General features: G+C 42.9%; 1 protein-coding gene across 3 annotated transcripts in view; it reads right to left on the reverse strand.

Annotated features, from left to right (window-relative positions):
• Positions 1-7,354: 7,354 nt before the first annotated feature.
• IQCE (IQ motif containing E) overlaps positions 7,355-16,475 on the reverse strand; it is a 245,168-nt gene continuing 236,047 nt past the window's right edge. For 2 of the 3 annotated variants that reach the window (XM_069209950.1, XM_069209951.1), the window contains one exon: positions 7,355-8,005. In XM_069209950.1, coding sequence (XP_069066051.1) covers positions 7,893-8,005 — 113 coding nt within the window. In that variant the 3' untranslated portion in view covers positions 7,355-7,892. The remainder of the gene's footprint in view (positions 8,006-16,475) is intronic. The other variant, XM_069209952.1, reaches the window with a different exon arrangement.

A 16,475-nucleotide genomic window follows, 5' to 3' on the forward strand; every position in this document is an offset into this window, starting at 1 on the left:
GAAGCTGAATCTGCAGATACAAAATCAAGCATGCAAAACTGCTTACATTGTGCGGACGCGAACAGATCAACCAAGGCTCTCCCCATTCTCGGAGGAGACCTTACACCACCTCTGGATGGAGACACCATTCGTGATCTGCTGGTCATCGACAGCTGAGTTTGTCTGCTCTGGCGTTCAGAGACCCCACCAGGTGTTGAACTACCAATGATATAATACCTCATGTTCCAGCCAATTGTAGAGGTGTAGCATCTCTTGACATAGGGTCCAAGACCCCACCCCGCCCTGTTTGGTGCATTACCACATGTTGGTTGTGTTGTTTATGGACACCTGTACAGTTGGTTGTGTTGTTTATGAACACCTGTACCAGTCTTTCCCTGACTGAAGCTAGAACGAGCTTCAAAGTCAGTCAGATCACTCTGAGCTCCAGCAAGTTGATGTGGAGTCCGGATTTCCCTGCAGACCAGAGCTCTCTGATCTCCACCTCTCCCAGATGGCCACCCCAACCCAGAAGTGAAACATGTGACACTTCAGTAAGGTCTGGTTGGGGAAGAGAGCAGGGTCTGCCACTGACCTAATCGCAGTTCGCTAGCCACCACTGAAGGCCTTTTGCAGTTCCCTCCAAGATCTGGACCATGTTGGAGAGATTCCCCTGATGCTGTGTCCACTGGAACTTCAGGTCCCACTGCAAAGCCCTCATAGGCCAGCAGACATGTGTCACAAGAAGGATGCAGGAGGCCATGAGGTCCAACAGCTTCAGAGTTAGTCTCACCGAAATCCACTGTAGACGTCAAAACTTTGGGATCATAGCCTGAATATCCAGGACTCGCAGCTTTGTAGAATAAGCCTGAAAGTGCACTGTGTCTAGAGAAACTCAGATGAAAGGGGGCATCTGAAAGGAGTCCAGTGTGACTTTGCCATGCTGACAGTGAACCCCAGCAAGTGCAGGAGATTTGCCATAATCTGAAGGTGGGAGATGACTGCCTGGGATAAGCCAGCCTTCAACAGCCAATCATCAAGGTAGGGAAAGACTGGATGCAGATGAGCTGCAACCATCACTTTCGTGAACACCTGGTAAGGCCGAAGGGGAACACAGCAAACTACAAGTGTTCCTGCCCAACCAGGAACCACAGATAACACCAGTGGGCAGGCAGGACAGGGATGTGGAAATAAGCGTCCTGCAAGTCCAGCAATACCTCTATTCTCCTGGGTCCAGGACAAACACGACTTAGGCGAGCATGTTGAATTTCTTTTTTTAGGAAAAGTTAAGAAAGCACAGGTCTAAAATAGGATTAAGCTTGTTGCAAATACCAAAAAGTAGGAGGAATAGCAGCCATGACCTACTTCTGATTTTGACACTTACTGACGTAGAAAGTGGGGGTGTTCCTCCATCAGTCAGTTGTATCATGGGTGGCATGGGTAGGTGGTCACAAATGGTAGTGAGTAGCCACTTTGGACTAGCTGCAAAACCCGTTATTGACCTCCAGTGGTGCAGGTGATGGTGTATCCTGCCCCAATTAGATGCCCTTGGTTATTGGAGGACATACTAAAGGCGCTTGGAGGCTGAGGCTTCTGGGGCGTTCGGGAGTGGAGGAGGGATGGTGGACTGACTCAACCTCGGGCTGCCTGTCCCACGTGGTCTGTGGGAACCACGTCATGGGCCATGAAAAGATTGTGCATTATGCTGGCCGGGTTGGCTAGGCGTGTAAAGACAAAGTTGGAAGCCCCTCATGTGGCCACAAAAGGGCGGAAGGCAGACTGGAATTGGCGAAGGGTCATAGAAAGGCCCAACAATCTTGTCGTAGCTCTGCTGTCTTTAAAGTGCTCAATTGCCGAGTCGTTTTTCTCCAAGCAGTTGAGAGCCATCAAAAAGCATGTCCATGAGCAGGGCCTGGACATCACCCAAAAAGCCAGTGGTTCTCAGCCAGGCGTGGTGGCCAAGGGCCACAGACGATGAAATTGCTCTGCCCAGTGAATAGGTTGTACCCAGCACACATCATATAGTGAACTTGGCTGCGTCCCTCCCATCAGCAATGCTTGAGAGAATATGGCTCACGCCTCCTCCACGACCATGGACAGCAGTTGTGCAAGAGTCCTAGATGGTATGGGAGTATCGGCCCAAGATGCATGTGGTATTCAGTGTCTGCAGTGCCAGGCTGCCAGAATAGAACATCCTCTTCCCAAAGGTATCCAGCCTTGGAGAGGAAGGGAATGCGACCAAGTTAACTTTGTAGGTGGAGGGGGCGGGGATGCAGGTGGAGGAAACTGGAGTCCCTAGGGGCAAGCAACGGTCCTATTTAATGGGCTTAGACCCGTACCTGAGTAAGATTTCAGTAAGGGCTTAACTGAATGTGACTAAAGGTTCGGGGTGGAGGGGGCGGAATCCCAGCAGAAGCATCTTCGTCAAAGTGCTTGCCTTTACTGCCACTGAGAGTAGAGTAAGGTCCAGGGCATCAGCCGCCCTATGCACCACTATTGCAAATGAGGCACTTTGTAACCATGGTAGGGGAGAGACTAGGCAAGTTTCAGTCCACTGGCATGTACCAGATACTCATTTTGTCCTAGAGATCTGGTGTCTTGGCTGGCACTCTCGATCCAAGGAGCCTGACTGGCACCGGGGGCAAACCCGCTGGCAGAAGACCGGTAGGGGCCTCTCCTGAGCCCACAGGGCCCAAAGGGTCTCCAGCGGGGACTGGCCATCCAAATATGAGGTGCACAGCCTCATAACATTTACTTACTGGATGGGGGTTGCTCTGGCTCCCAAAACTCTGGGAGGCGTGGAGACGTCCCAATCGCATGCTCCACCACAGACTAGGCCTCAAATGCTAATGCTCCCTTATCTTGTCAGTGACAGATGTAGCTAAGGCTAAGCTCTCTGTGACTTCTTGCTCTGCTGGTGCCTGTGGGAATTATCTAATTTCCTCCATGAGCTCGAATGTGATGACATGCGCTTTGAGTGGCTCAACCACTGATTTCGGGGCCTTCCTCTCAACACAGATCTTGAGCGTCCTTCCGTCGAGCGGCAAGGAGCTTGAGGGATCACACCTTCAGGGTTTTGGGGTGCATGCTGTGGCAGTCGACGCAGGTCTTTGTGTCGTGGTCATACTCCAAGCACCATAATCACATCAAATGTGGGTCTGTTACTGACATCTGTCTATGATAGGCCCCGCACAACTTTCCTAGCTGACATCCTATGCACCAGGAGACAAAGTCTCAAAAAAATCTTGACACAAGTGAAAAATGATCAGTCAAAAAGAATTGAGGGTAGCTCTTACCTGGATCTTCGCTGACTGGCATGTAAAGAAAAGAACTGACAGCATGGTTGGGTGACACCTATACAGGCTCCGCTCATGTCACTTCCAGCATGGATGATGCTGATGACACCCCACAGAGCGGAACAACAATACCTACCAACTCATGAAAATTGTCCAGATCCAGTCTGACACCTGGGGATTATTCTAAGGTAAATAATCTGCAGCTAGAAGTCTCTATTAGACAGAGTACAGTACTAGAGAATGGGGCTTAACAGTGGTCTGGAACATATTGTTAGGGAGTATGTGCTGTGTGCACACAGAGCGATAAATTGCACAACAGCCACCAGTAGAAGGGGAAAAAAGCAGGAATTTGCACAAAGTTTTTGTATGTTGTGATTGCATGAAATTTGTGGGTGCAGGACCCAAGAGGCCTACGAGTGAACGCCACAGATAAATTGATGAGGTCCAATATCAGATATTTTATTGTAGTATTTCTGTCATATGCATTCTAACAATGATTGTTGGAAGAACTCTGCTTTTTCTCACTCACCAGAAATGAATGGGAGACATCACAAGTATTTTGTATTTTATAAACATACAACCACACTTAAGCTTCTTAGCGCCAACACTGTTTTAGGTGAATGATGCAATGAGAATGATGTAACAGTGGTCGAAGTAAATGTAGTTTTTTTTTTTATTGTAGCCTGAACTGTTCCAGGACACCAATCATCGAAGTACTGTTTATTATTTTTATTTTAACAGGAACTGCAAGTGTTCACTGGGCGCCGTTGGGCAGGGAGAGAGAATTCAAGAATGAAGGATAAAGGAGAGCAGCCATGATGCATAGAGTGAAAAAGAGAATGTACAAGAGACGAGGGCACAGGGTGAGAAGAGATGATGTTGCATGTTAGTAACTTTTTAACATATTTAATGCAGTAACATATGGGGCAGTTTTTAATGTGTTTGAATATTTCAAGACCAGGCATCCACTACTGGTTTATAAACCTTCTCGCTTTCTCAATTTTGCTTTGGAATGCACTATATGACACTCATTTTTTCAAAACTTTCTTGGGGGGATGAGCCCCCACCCCCTTATCGTGAACCTCACTTTTCTCTGTTCGGCTCACCCACAAAATAACACTCATCCACAACTTTCATGCCCCACCGCTTTGAAATGTCGCTAGCTGCCACTGATGGAGATATCTGCCATCTCAAACGTTGAACATTATTGCATTGAAAAAATTAGGAGTTAAGTTCTTTTTACTAGAAAAATAGATTTATAAATAGGTACAAGCAAGAACATACAAATGTAATTAAAATATCCCAAATCATTTTACTACAGCTATCTCCAGAGCTTCTAAATGCGTTTGTTGTCTCTGACAAAATCACTGCCAGTTTGAATAGAAAGGTCTTGGACTACTTTATACAAGAGTGTAAAAAATGGCAGCAAAAAGACAGAAGTAGCTTTTTAACAGTACCCTTCATGTTTCTTCGTGTGCGCTGTAAGAAAAACAGAATATTAAGTTCTGAAACATAATTTAAGGGAGGGTTTCCAATTATCTACATGTAGAGATTTTCCAAACCAACTTAAACAACCTTCATAAGCAATATCTTTCGTATAGGTGTTCCAACAAATTTGGAGAAATCATAGACATATAAATGTTGTTGCTGTGTGCAGTTATAAATGTAATATATTTAGCAAAAGCATTTGGAAACTATGCATCAACTAAAAGGTTTTATAAGTAAGTTTACCCACTCAATGAGTACAGAATATTTAGAAGTTCAAACCTGATTGGCAGAGCTTCAAAGATGCAATTTGCATGCTTAAAATGCAAATTTTGCTGCTGCAGTCTGTTTTACTGAGCTACTTTAAGAGCTAGAAGTCTGTCAGCGTACCCGATGTGGCTTGCTGTAGTTCAACAACATATGCAAATATGCTAATTAAATCATTATATTGTACTGTGATCATGGAGCAGATTTGTTCATGCTTATTTACACAACCATTTGGGTGAAAATCATTTTCACATCATCGTATCAGACTGCAACATTTCAAAATATTTTCACCATTGTTTTACATACGTGATTTCAGTGGAAACCCGTTTTCCTTATTGCACAAAACTCTGGTGGTATAAATTAACAAATATATATATACACAATTTGCTATCAATAAGTGGGCTGGAGTGTTGAGATGGACAAGGTAGGGACAAATGGCTGGCCGAAGGAGATGTCTATTTTTTTTTTTTTTTACATCTAGCAAGGAACTTTGGACTGAATAATGCACCTGGGGATACAACAAATACAGCCAAGTGCCTTATCAAGAGAGGTACAATCCTTTTCTTGAAAGCACTAACACTGGACTGCACTGACTGAGAAACATCACGTGGGGGAATGAGGCTCCTACAACGAAACAATAAAATATACCTTTTTCATGCATATCAGATTTGGCCAGGGTGATGGCCAAGCTGCCTTAAGAATAATAAGCCAAACTGCCCAAATGTGATGAGGATGTCCATTTATAAGGCCCACACGTACTGTGCTTGGATTCTGACCATTGTGCAATCTGTAAATGAAAAAGTGCGAGGGCCCAAAGTTTTCTTGGGAGCCTAACCTTAGTGCTTTATATTTTGAGATTGTAGAATATCAAGTTTGACTATTCTTGATTCCACCTCATGCCTCTTCCTTTCAGCACTCCACACTTCCTGATTCATTATCTCACTTTTTATCCATGCTTTCTCCATTTGTCACTGTTTTCCTTTTACTTTCTCCTTTTTCCTGCTTTGAGTGAAAGTCTAATATTGAAAAATACATCCCAGTCCCCAAAACTCAGTGCCGAACACCTTCAACTACTGGCACCAATTAAGCACTGGGACTCGAGATGCATCTCACTATCGAAGCCTCATAGTGTTTGACTCTGCTTGAGACAACATGCCATATTAAACCTGTGGTAGATTGCCCCACTTAGCCTAGGTCAAGCCTTATTTGCATAGGATTGGTCTTCTAACTGGCTGATATGCGCTAAAGAAGATGGAAAGGAATGCTATGCAGGGGAACTCCCACTGGCCATTAAACCCTAAATTAATATTTCTAGCCATCACTTGTTTATTCTTTGCTAGCCTCTCTAAAAGGCACTGGTATATTGAAACAGGGCATAGAAACTTCGTCTGGACAGCTCCTTTGGTGAGTATCCAAAACACAGCTGCATACCGGTGAACCTCTTCTGCAACAACACAAACGAATTAAAAAATGATGGAAAGAAATAGTTTTCAGGGCAATTCCCAGCAGTAACTAAGCATTACTTAAATAATGTCAATTCATCATGTTTTTGTACTTTCAAACTATCACCATACAAAAAGTAGATTTGATGCTCAGTAGATAAAAACCTGAAATTGAATCATCACAGTTCTCAAAATGTACTTTAAAGGCTGTTGCCTTGAGGTGGGGGGCCTTAGGGAAGGAAGTCCTCAAAAAGGCGACCTCGAGATGGATTCTCTCTGGCACATGCCCTCCAGGAGGGGGACATATTGTCCGAAAACTGTGTGGAGGTGTTCAATGGAAGTTTGATAGGAGTCAATAAAAATATCAATACAATCTATGTTTTTACAATTAAATATCCTGTCTACATAGGCAGTATAATAGGACAAATGTTTTAAACCTTTGGAATTGGAAAAAACGGATAGTTTCATAGTTTAAGGTACTTATGACAGAACCCCAGACACGTCAGCTACATAACCTCAATCATTTGTAAAGTAATTTCCGTATTACACTCCAGAATCCAGACAAAAGCAGCAGCTATGAGAATACAAACTTCCCCGGGTAACCATTCCATTTTTAGTTTCAATCCTATCAAATGTATTTCTGATTGCTTATTATGCGATATCCCACAGTGAAAAGCAGGAGAGTTGGGTGCCGTAAAAATGTACCTCACTCATTCGAAGTTGTTACTTCTAATTTGTTTTGTTCCCGTTTTTACTTCCGTTTTCCTTCAATCTGTTCCATTTCCAACGAGTATGTTTTATTTTTTCAAATGTGGTGTTTCCTTTGTGTAGTTTCACATCCTTATCCGTTTTCTTTGACCTTTTGGACCGTTTTTTTTATTTTTTTTTAAATGTGTTTACATCCCTCAAACGATTTTTTCATAACTTGTTCGCATCTTTCTTTTCATTTATACTTTGTGTGTCTCTGTCTAATCTCTTATAATTTGTCATATTTCTTTACCCCTTTTTTCACTCATTTGGAATAATCCACTGCGCCCTACTATTTTCATCACTCTTCCCTCTGTTTTCGTTTTTCCATTTTCTCACCCTCTTTGTTAAGTCTTACAAAAAGGTTCGAGAACAGACACTTTCAAAGTGAAAGTTTCTCAGTGTTGAGGTGATATACTTTTTAGGCGACCACTGGCTCATTGGGGGATAGTTCTTTATCCTGTACGTTATAGTAGGTGTTCTGCCCCTCCCTAACTTTCTCACACTAGATCAATAAGGTTGTTTGGTAGTAAGGCCCCCTGTGAAAATGTAAACAATCAATACGACTACAAAGAGTTGACAAACTCGATTAAGATAGATACACGACAAGTTGGTTTCAGTGTTACTAATCATAGCTCATGAATGAAGGAAAAGTTGGCCTCAGCCAGAACATGAAGTCTCATCTCTTGGTACGCAGAGAAGGGGAGATGATGATATCATCGGAGTCATCAGAGTCCAAATCATTTGAGGCGGGAGAGAAGCTTCTTGTCCGTTCTTTATTGTACTGTTGTGCTACAATAAAACCACAAGCAAATATTATAATTATTGACTGGCCTAATAAAAAGAACCCAACTAACGGACTCAAAGTTATATATTTCCCATGAAAAAACAGCAAAGTTTCTTACCTGCACATTGATTTAATATCACCAGCCCTTCAAATTAGGTTTGGTGCCAAAGATGTCAAACAGTCGGCTTCAACATAAGGAACATTATTTATTCACTTGCAGTTTTAGCATAACTATATCCCAAGGGCATTAGAACACTTTGCAATGAAAAGTCAAGGCTAAAGGAGGGGAAAACAACGATGTACACGAAACCACTAATAATTCAAGACCATACTTACAAATGTACACTAAAACAACAGCATCATCATACAATACGGAGAGTGTACAAGTGGAGGACGGAAAAAGGAGCAGCTGCCTGAAAAAGTAACTGACATGTTCTGTGCAAGGGAAAATAGAATTATAGCTAAATTAAAGCAATCGTGGAAGTAGCATTCACCAGCGAATGCAGACTGGATTACAAGAACATGATGGTGAACCTGGGGAAGCATCCTTCTGAAGAAGGGGGAGAAACAAATAAGCAAGTACCTAAGTGAGGTTGATGAGAAACAATGATGGTGGAAGACAGATACAACCTGGCTGTACTAGGTAAGAAGGGTAGACAGACAGGCACAGTGGCAAAGGAAGGCGGTAATCAGGGAGTGAGAAGTAAGAGATTGGTTGAAATACAATTGAGTAAACTGAAGGAGGACACTGATAGAAGCAGTCTGGGAAGTGTGTGTCAATTTAACATTTAAGACCCTTCTTTGAATGTTAGCAGAAAAGCCAATGTGCGTAGGGCAGAAGGGAGAAAGATTCAAATGCTATACACACAGACAGTATGATTGAACTATGAAGTGTTCTTCATTTTTTAACGCCATGGGTTGCAAAAGAAATGTTTCAGCACTTCGCAGACACCCCTGGCCTCCTGAAATTTGAAGTCCTTTAGTCAGGTAAAGAGTCTAGAGGGAATGACTTCATGAGCGACACAAGTTGCCTTACAGATTGATCTAACTTTGATGTGAAGCCTTTGAAGTGCTTGTAGAATTGGGATTGCTTACTACCTACAACAACGTGAGCCACTGCAAGCAAAACTGCCTTTAATGATGAGGTGTACTCTAGTTAGGCCCATCAGTAGGTGACTGCCATAATTAAGTGTCACGCATCTATGGTGTTTAAGTCTTGTTTAGTAATGCACTGTCTAATCTCCTGCAGAAATCTCAGTTACAAATGTGCATTTTTAGCCTCCCATTGATGTGATTAGAAGTTAAGCCTTTTGCCAAGACTAATGCAAAGGGATTTGAAACTGTCTACTATTGCTGGATTATAGTGAAGAAAGTTACATGAATCAATGCATAATTCCGCAAGAATTTTAACATGTGAAGGTGATATTAGGAGGTACCCTCTTCTTGATGGGTTCAGTTTCAGAAAGGTGGAGGCAGTCAGTCTTGAACTATCTGAAGGGTATAGGCAGGGCATTAGAGTTCATGAAGTGAGGAGCTCTTGAGGTACAGAGGAGTATTATCAGCAGTATAGGATCCTTGAGTTATCAAAGATGACAGCGGTTCAGATAGAAATTAAAGAGGGTAAGTACGATGATAGAATTTTGATGCAGGTTGATAGCATTAGAGAATGAGTATTCAATTTTAATTTGCCAATAGTGAGTAGTCAAATATGATGCAGTCCAGTTTAAAACAAAGCCATCAATGTCCCTACGCTCAATGAAGATGATGATAACAAGGGAAAGGTTGACCAAGTCAAAGGCCTCCTGACATTTTTAGGGTTGCCTTCCAGATTGATCTAGCTTTGATAGAAAGCCTTTGGAGTGTTTGTAGAATGGATGGTATGAGATAAGTGAAGAAGAAGTTGTTACCAGGGTCAAGAATGTACAAAACACATTATTATCATCCTCATCAACAATCTGAATCAGGGCTGAATCTGTGCAACAGCCCAGGTTGAAACCAGATTGACATTAATTTAAAGGTTGCCTAAGATATGAGCAAGCACAACTTTTAGTGACAGAAACGGAAGCCCTTGAAACAAGCAGTAAATTGTTGGATCACCAGCATCAGGAGGGCTTCTCCAGAAGGTTAAAGGTTTTGATGCTTTAAAAGCAATGTGGAAATACACTCTGTGCAGCAGATTAATTCCCAAGATCACCAAACAAGGTAAAAGCTAATTACTCCAATCTTCAGTGACGATGGGTGGACTAGGTAGGGTCTGTGGAGTGAGGGGGTTCACCTTCTCTGTAGGTTGATAGATCAGATTCAAATTTCAGCCATGTGTCCTCAGAATTCATACTGTTAAAGGGGACCATTCCAAGAAATGAAAAGTTAAGAACAAATGCTAGATGGATTCAACTTCACACCTGAAGAATGAACACATTCTTCATATTTTGCATGAAGAAAATAGACAGTGAAGGAAAGAAAAGGCTACTTTATTTTACAACTTCTTGTCTGTGTCTATTATTAGCAGTATCTATTAGTGTTCTGATGACATTAGCCTTGGCTCTGAAGTCTCCTGACAGTTCTAATGCTGTCTACATTAGAGAGAGAGGGCAAGAGCCTATGTGTTTCCTCCAGTACTCTTAATGACTGTATCATCACAGAGTTCTCTGAACAACTATTAATGAGATGGCTTAAGTATTTTCATGTATTTTTTATAGGTGGTAAGTTGTCAAGAAGCCTCTACAACGATTCAATGTAATGGGTGGTTGTAACAATATTGTGTGAGGAAGTGATGGAAGGAAGCTTATTCAATGCGACCAAAGAAAAGAAGCACGTCCACATTTTTTGTCATAAAAACATGTTACTTCGTTCGGTTGTCCACAAATTTTGAAATGGGTAAAAGCTAAAAAGGAAGGTGTCTGGGAATTAGGAGACCAATTAATCTGAATTGTTGCTTATACAATTTCCCCTCACATGTAACTACTAATATACTGAGCGGAAACTCCTATAGACACCTTTACAAGTAAAGGAAAACGGCATTAAGGAAGAGTCTCACAATGAAATAGGGTATTCATTTAAAATATTGTTTAAACAGGTACCATTACTCTACTTCTAGTCACTGATTGTCTCCTGCAGGTTCTCTATTTTGTTGCAGCATGGTGTGTTTGTGAGAGCGAGTAGGCTGAATGAAAGCAGCTTAGCTTTTGCTCCTTCTCGCAGCCTCTGACAGAGCCTTAGTTCTAAGGGGAAGTTTGGCGGTGGGGAATACAAATGTATGCATGATAGGTGGGTCCCAAGACCCCACTACCCACTACACCATACACTTGTGAACCTCCTTAGAACACATTTTCTTAGCTATGGCATACTAGCACAATTTTGCATCAAAACTATAACACTGGACAAAATACCAGTCAATTTAACAATGTATCAGACACATCAGGCCAGGCAACAGACACCTGCTCACCTTCGTAAAACACAATAAATGACAAAGTCTCACTGTCATGTATTTTGCCTTATATGCCTATTACGAGTCCCTTTTATTGTGAACTTGCTTATTTGTTTGTCAAGGATGCAAGCCCTAGAAGTCATTATCCATTTGCAATCATTGATCAGCTCATAAACATGTATGATTATTAGTGTGCAACTATATGTGCTACATACATCATACATTCTGATAGTACACTTCTAATTCACAGTGGACAAAAGCAAGTTGTTTAGATGCAGATACATACACTGCCCTTATATGACAATCATGCATATTTCCTTACATAAGGGTGAATAACTATATGGTCAGGGGCAAAATCCAGCCACAAAATATCTAGAGAACCACCATTTCCTCTTTCTTGTCATGGGCCTCGTCTATTGCACCCATCTGTAGAACGTTATTCTACCTCTCTTGTTCTTTATCCACAATGTTTGTGTGGCATGAAGGGCCAGGAGGAGAGCGCATCAAGTGGTAGTCTTCTCTAAAATTGGAGGAAATATTCATCAAATATATTGGAGGTTCTCATTAGTCCAAGGTGATCTGCTTTGGAGGAAGGTTGCCACACATCCCACTTTTGGCATATCATGGCACTTCTCAATGAATGCACATTTTTTAGGGTGTGGATGAAGAGAAGGCAGCTGCTGCCACTGGTAGCTTCTATTTGCTCCTTTACTTCCCATTGTAGGGGCGGATCTTGCTGTCTGGGCCTACCAATCTTACAAATGTAGATGTGGCACATAGATAACTGTTGGTGAAATTGGTGTGTTGGACAAGCTAGGCCAAGAGTCCTCCTCTCTAGTCAGGTATCTGCTTTATCCTCACCCAGGGTTCCTCATTAGATTGCATGTGGACAAGACTTTTCCTGGATGTCTCTAGAGAAATCTGAAGACATTTAAGCAAGTCATCTCAAACCACATTAAATCACATCAAACATGCCAGAGTGCATAAGAAAAAGTTACTTATCTTTGATAATGGTCTTTCTGGTGAATACTCTATCCCCCTGTAGATTCCTTACTTTTTTTAAATCTGTTTTTATTTTTTATTACAACATATCCAATAAGTACAGAACACTGGGTGTGAGTTGCACATTCAAGTGCGAGATAAAGGGCATACAGTAAATGAGAGTGAGGATGAGGAGGAGGAAGTCCCAGAGCCTGAGGAGTGTGAAGGCAGCATTTGGCAATAAACAATATAATTTATAGGGACAGGTACACACTATCATAGTATTTACAGAGGTCGGTTTCAGAATAACGAAGAATATGTGTGGTGCCACTAGTGGCCCACAGTGACTCTGGGTGGGGGTGCAGTGATGTGATACCATCTGTAAATTACCTTTGTGTCTGGCTGCTAGCTAGTCCGAGATTACAACAAAGGGGGGAGGCTGCCATGGCAAGAGGTGATGGATCCTGCCCCAGTGTATGATAGGGGTTCCTGCGGGGGGTTGGGTGTAACACTTTACAGTAATATGTGCTGTCTGCAATGCAGTGTGCACGGGGTGCACTACTGAAGCGCCAAGGACTACATGGGTTAACGCTTATTGCCGTTTTCATGGAGGTCGGGTGTCATTTTTGGCTTCAGTCCAGACTATGAAGGTATCCCAGATTCCGTGTCCCGCTACAGCGAATCCTCTGTCGCTCATAGAGTGAAGTGCCTGTGAGTCGGCCCTGGCCCACTGTAACAGCCCATCTAGCCACTTGTTGACATCTGGAGTGGAAGGTGCCTTAAACTGTATTGCTGTGAGGTGTTTGAATATGACAAAGGCCAGGTCTATGAACCTGTGTAGTTGTTTGCCCCCCTTAACCTTAGTGCAGATGCTGAGTAGACAGGACGCAGGGCTAGGGGACAGCGCATGATCTGCCAATTCCCCCGTCAGTGCAGTGATTTCGTGCCAGGCACGTTGTATGGGCAGGCAGGCCCACACCATGTGGTTGAAAGTAGCCTCCTGTTCTCTACAGCATGGGCATTTGTGTATCGTGTGGGGGAACCCTCGTTGGAGCTGGTGAGGGGATAGATATGTTTGGTGTATATAATTCTGTAGATTCGTTACTTACTGAATAATCACAGGCATCAGACTGGATCTGGAAAGCTTCAAACCTCTTTGATGCCAGTAGTGGGTAGTGGCTCAGTGTCAACGCCGGAAGGGACGACTGGTGATGTAACCAAAGCAATATAGCACTAATCCGGTGTAACAACGTCAATTTCCACCTGCTATGCCTTCCAGGTGAACATATGGAGCAACATTTATCAGATACGGTGTAGTGCTAAACTCTAATTGGAATCTTATTATCACTTTCCCTGTGTATCCGTCAACCCATCAGAAGAGGTGGGTGAAATCTATGACTAATCTACAGGTAGATAAAGTACCGGCCACAAAGATCCTCACCGGTTGAGCAGATTTCCAAGCAATAACTTTCCTGCTCGATGGATGGTTAGACGAGGAAATCCTACAACACTGATCTGGCAAAGAGGTGTGTCCCAACACACCTCCAAGTCCCAACAGTAGTGTTTGGCAGACTTGTGCAGGACACCCACACTGCCGCCTTATGGATCTATGCAATGGGAATACCTCTTGAAAGAGTTGAAGACGATGACTCGGCCCAAGCAGAATGGATTCTTATTCCCTGGGTCCAAGCCGGGAAGCTGGAGTACAGATGGGAAGGGAGCTAAAAGCAGGGTGGGCTGGACCTGTATGACTAGCTGAGCTGGGGACTGCACAAGGGGAGAGTGAACCAGCACAGCTGGATGGGGAGGCTCTAGAGGTACCAATTCTGGCTCTGAAGATCATGTGGGAGTGGGGGTACACATGGGTGACTAACCCCTTGAGGAGTGTTTCTTGTGTTTCTTATGTTTCTGTCACCTGTTGGAGAAGTCTGTGACCTCCATTGGTCAGAGGAACAACACAACCCTTGTTTCTCATCATGCACCCCTGCCGTAATTAGTTGTGCTTCCCTCTCCTTACTTGCTTGTAGTGCATACTGAGGCAGGACTCGCATGAGTTGGAGTAATGGTCAGATTTGGGCACCACTGGCAAACAAATTGTGGGTCATCAGTGGACATCTATCCCTAGCAGTCCCTAAAGGTCATAAAGCCTGAATGCTTGATGGAGACATTCTAACACTGCACTTTACAGTGCTCTAAATTCTACACAAAATACTTAGTGCGCAACCTCGAGCTTCAGAACCGCATTGGAGGGATAGAGAAAAGGGTACTGACGTTGTTAAGCCAAGGTGTGCATTATATGACTTCGCTGATGTCACCAGGCGTCACTTCCGGTTTCGAAAGAAGTCAGCACTCCTACCGGCATCAAGGGCCTCATTCGTTTTCTTGATCTAGTCTGATTACTAGTATTACCCATCTAATACTGCCAACAGGAAGTATCTGGGTTTAGCTTGGTCAGTGTGGCCTTTACAACAAGGCTCAACTCAGTTTGGTGAGCCAAAAACGTAGTTTTAAGAAGATCTATCCTTTTTATTTTCGTCGGTTTGAGAACTGTAGTAGAAGATTGTGACTTTTCAAATTCCACATATACAATCATTAAAAGGAACTAAGGGGAAAATATTTCTTGATTTGTATGAAGTGATCTCAGTGAAAAAGTTGTACTTGGTCTGCATAATGCACAGGGGTGGTCCTAAATTTACGGCGCCCTTCTTGCCCACAGCTACAGGAGGCTTTTTCTGCCCAGGAACAACCTTCAAGCCCATTAAAACACCTCTCTGGGATTATCTATAGCGTTGAGGAGTTCTATTGGGAGACTATAGGGAAAAGCATATCAACCTCACTCTTAACATTCCCATTTAGGGCACAGACAAACTTGGGGCATCTGAATCAGACCCACAGAGCTTTAACAATCTGATCAATGCCGCAGTTCATTTAATTTGTATTTAACTTTGCATTACTACGGCCTAAAGATAGTCCGCTTTCTCTTTTTTACCAGTCTGAAGGATCAAGTCTTCCTGATTTTGAAGTGCTGGCTTGGGAACAGCACAAAAACCCAGTGCGTCTGGTGTGGAGCCAAAACGACCTAATGCTGAAGCGGACCTCATTGGTTTCTTGAACTTTAGTATCGCTGTCACAAGTGGCATCATGCCCAGTGTGGAGGGCATAAAGGAAGGGTGGCAAATAATGGTGCTTCAGAGACTGCTGCCCTACATAAACCGAAGTCAAGTCTCATGGCCTCTTGGACATCCCACATATGTTGTGTATGTCCCCAGGAGGAAACAAACCTACCACTGGCTAAGAGTTGTGCAGCAAGTGAGCTGCGCCTGAGGGATAGAGTCTGAATGCGCCGTTATCCCATTTCTCATGTTTACTGTGTTGATCACCATTTGAGGAAGACTGTTCTACACAGAAAACAGCTCATGTCAAGCAAGCTGGATTTTGATTTACATTTTTGCACCTACTTCTGTGATGACACCTTTTGGTCTCCTCTTAAAATGCCTTAGGGAGCACAACTGTCACCAAGTAAATGTTCTAGCGTGGTAGGTTGGTGAATAAAAGCTCAACCGAAAATCTATGAAAAATAATAAAAATAAAAAAAATAAAAAAAACTCAGCGAGCTCTAGATCCCGGCATTATTGTAGAATAGAAAAAACAGAACCTACGCCTTCAGTGGCACACTCGCATGAACCTGCTTCATCACATCCACAGCACAGACAGGACATCTTGCAGATTGGTAGCCAGTGCCACAACAATGTCACAAAGCTAGTACTGCTGAAAATTTGTGATCCAGTGTAAGCCTGTGAAGTTGAATGTAAGGCCTCTGCAAAAAGTATCATTTAAAAGGTGTCAGGCTATGAGTATATTTCCAGCAAGTATGATTTAAGTATATAAGAGAAACTGAACATGTATGTTTCAGTTTAATTATTGATTTCTAGAGAACGTTGGTTTGTTTTCCATAAAGTTATTAGGATGGGATTCTACCTCTTGCCCAACAAAACACCATGTATTCCCTTCTTTTCCAGTAGAGTTGGGCTGTCAAGGAGTTTGGGAAACCTACTCGAAAGCTAAAC

This window comes from Pleurodeles waltl, chromosome 10 (genome assembly GCF_031143425.1).
Source record: "Pleurodeles waltl isolate 20211129_DDA chromosome 10, aPleWal1.hap1.20221129, whole genome shotgun sequence".
NCBI lineage: Eukaryota > Metazoa > Chordata > Amphibia > Caudata > Salamandridae > Pleurodeles > Pleurodeles waltl.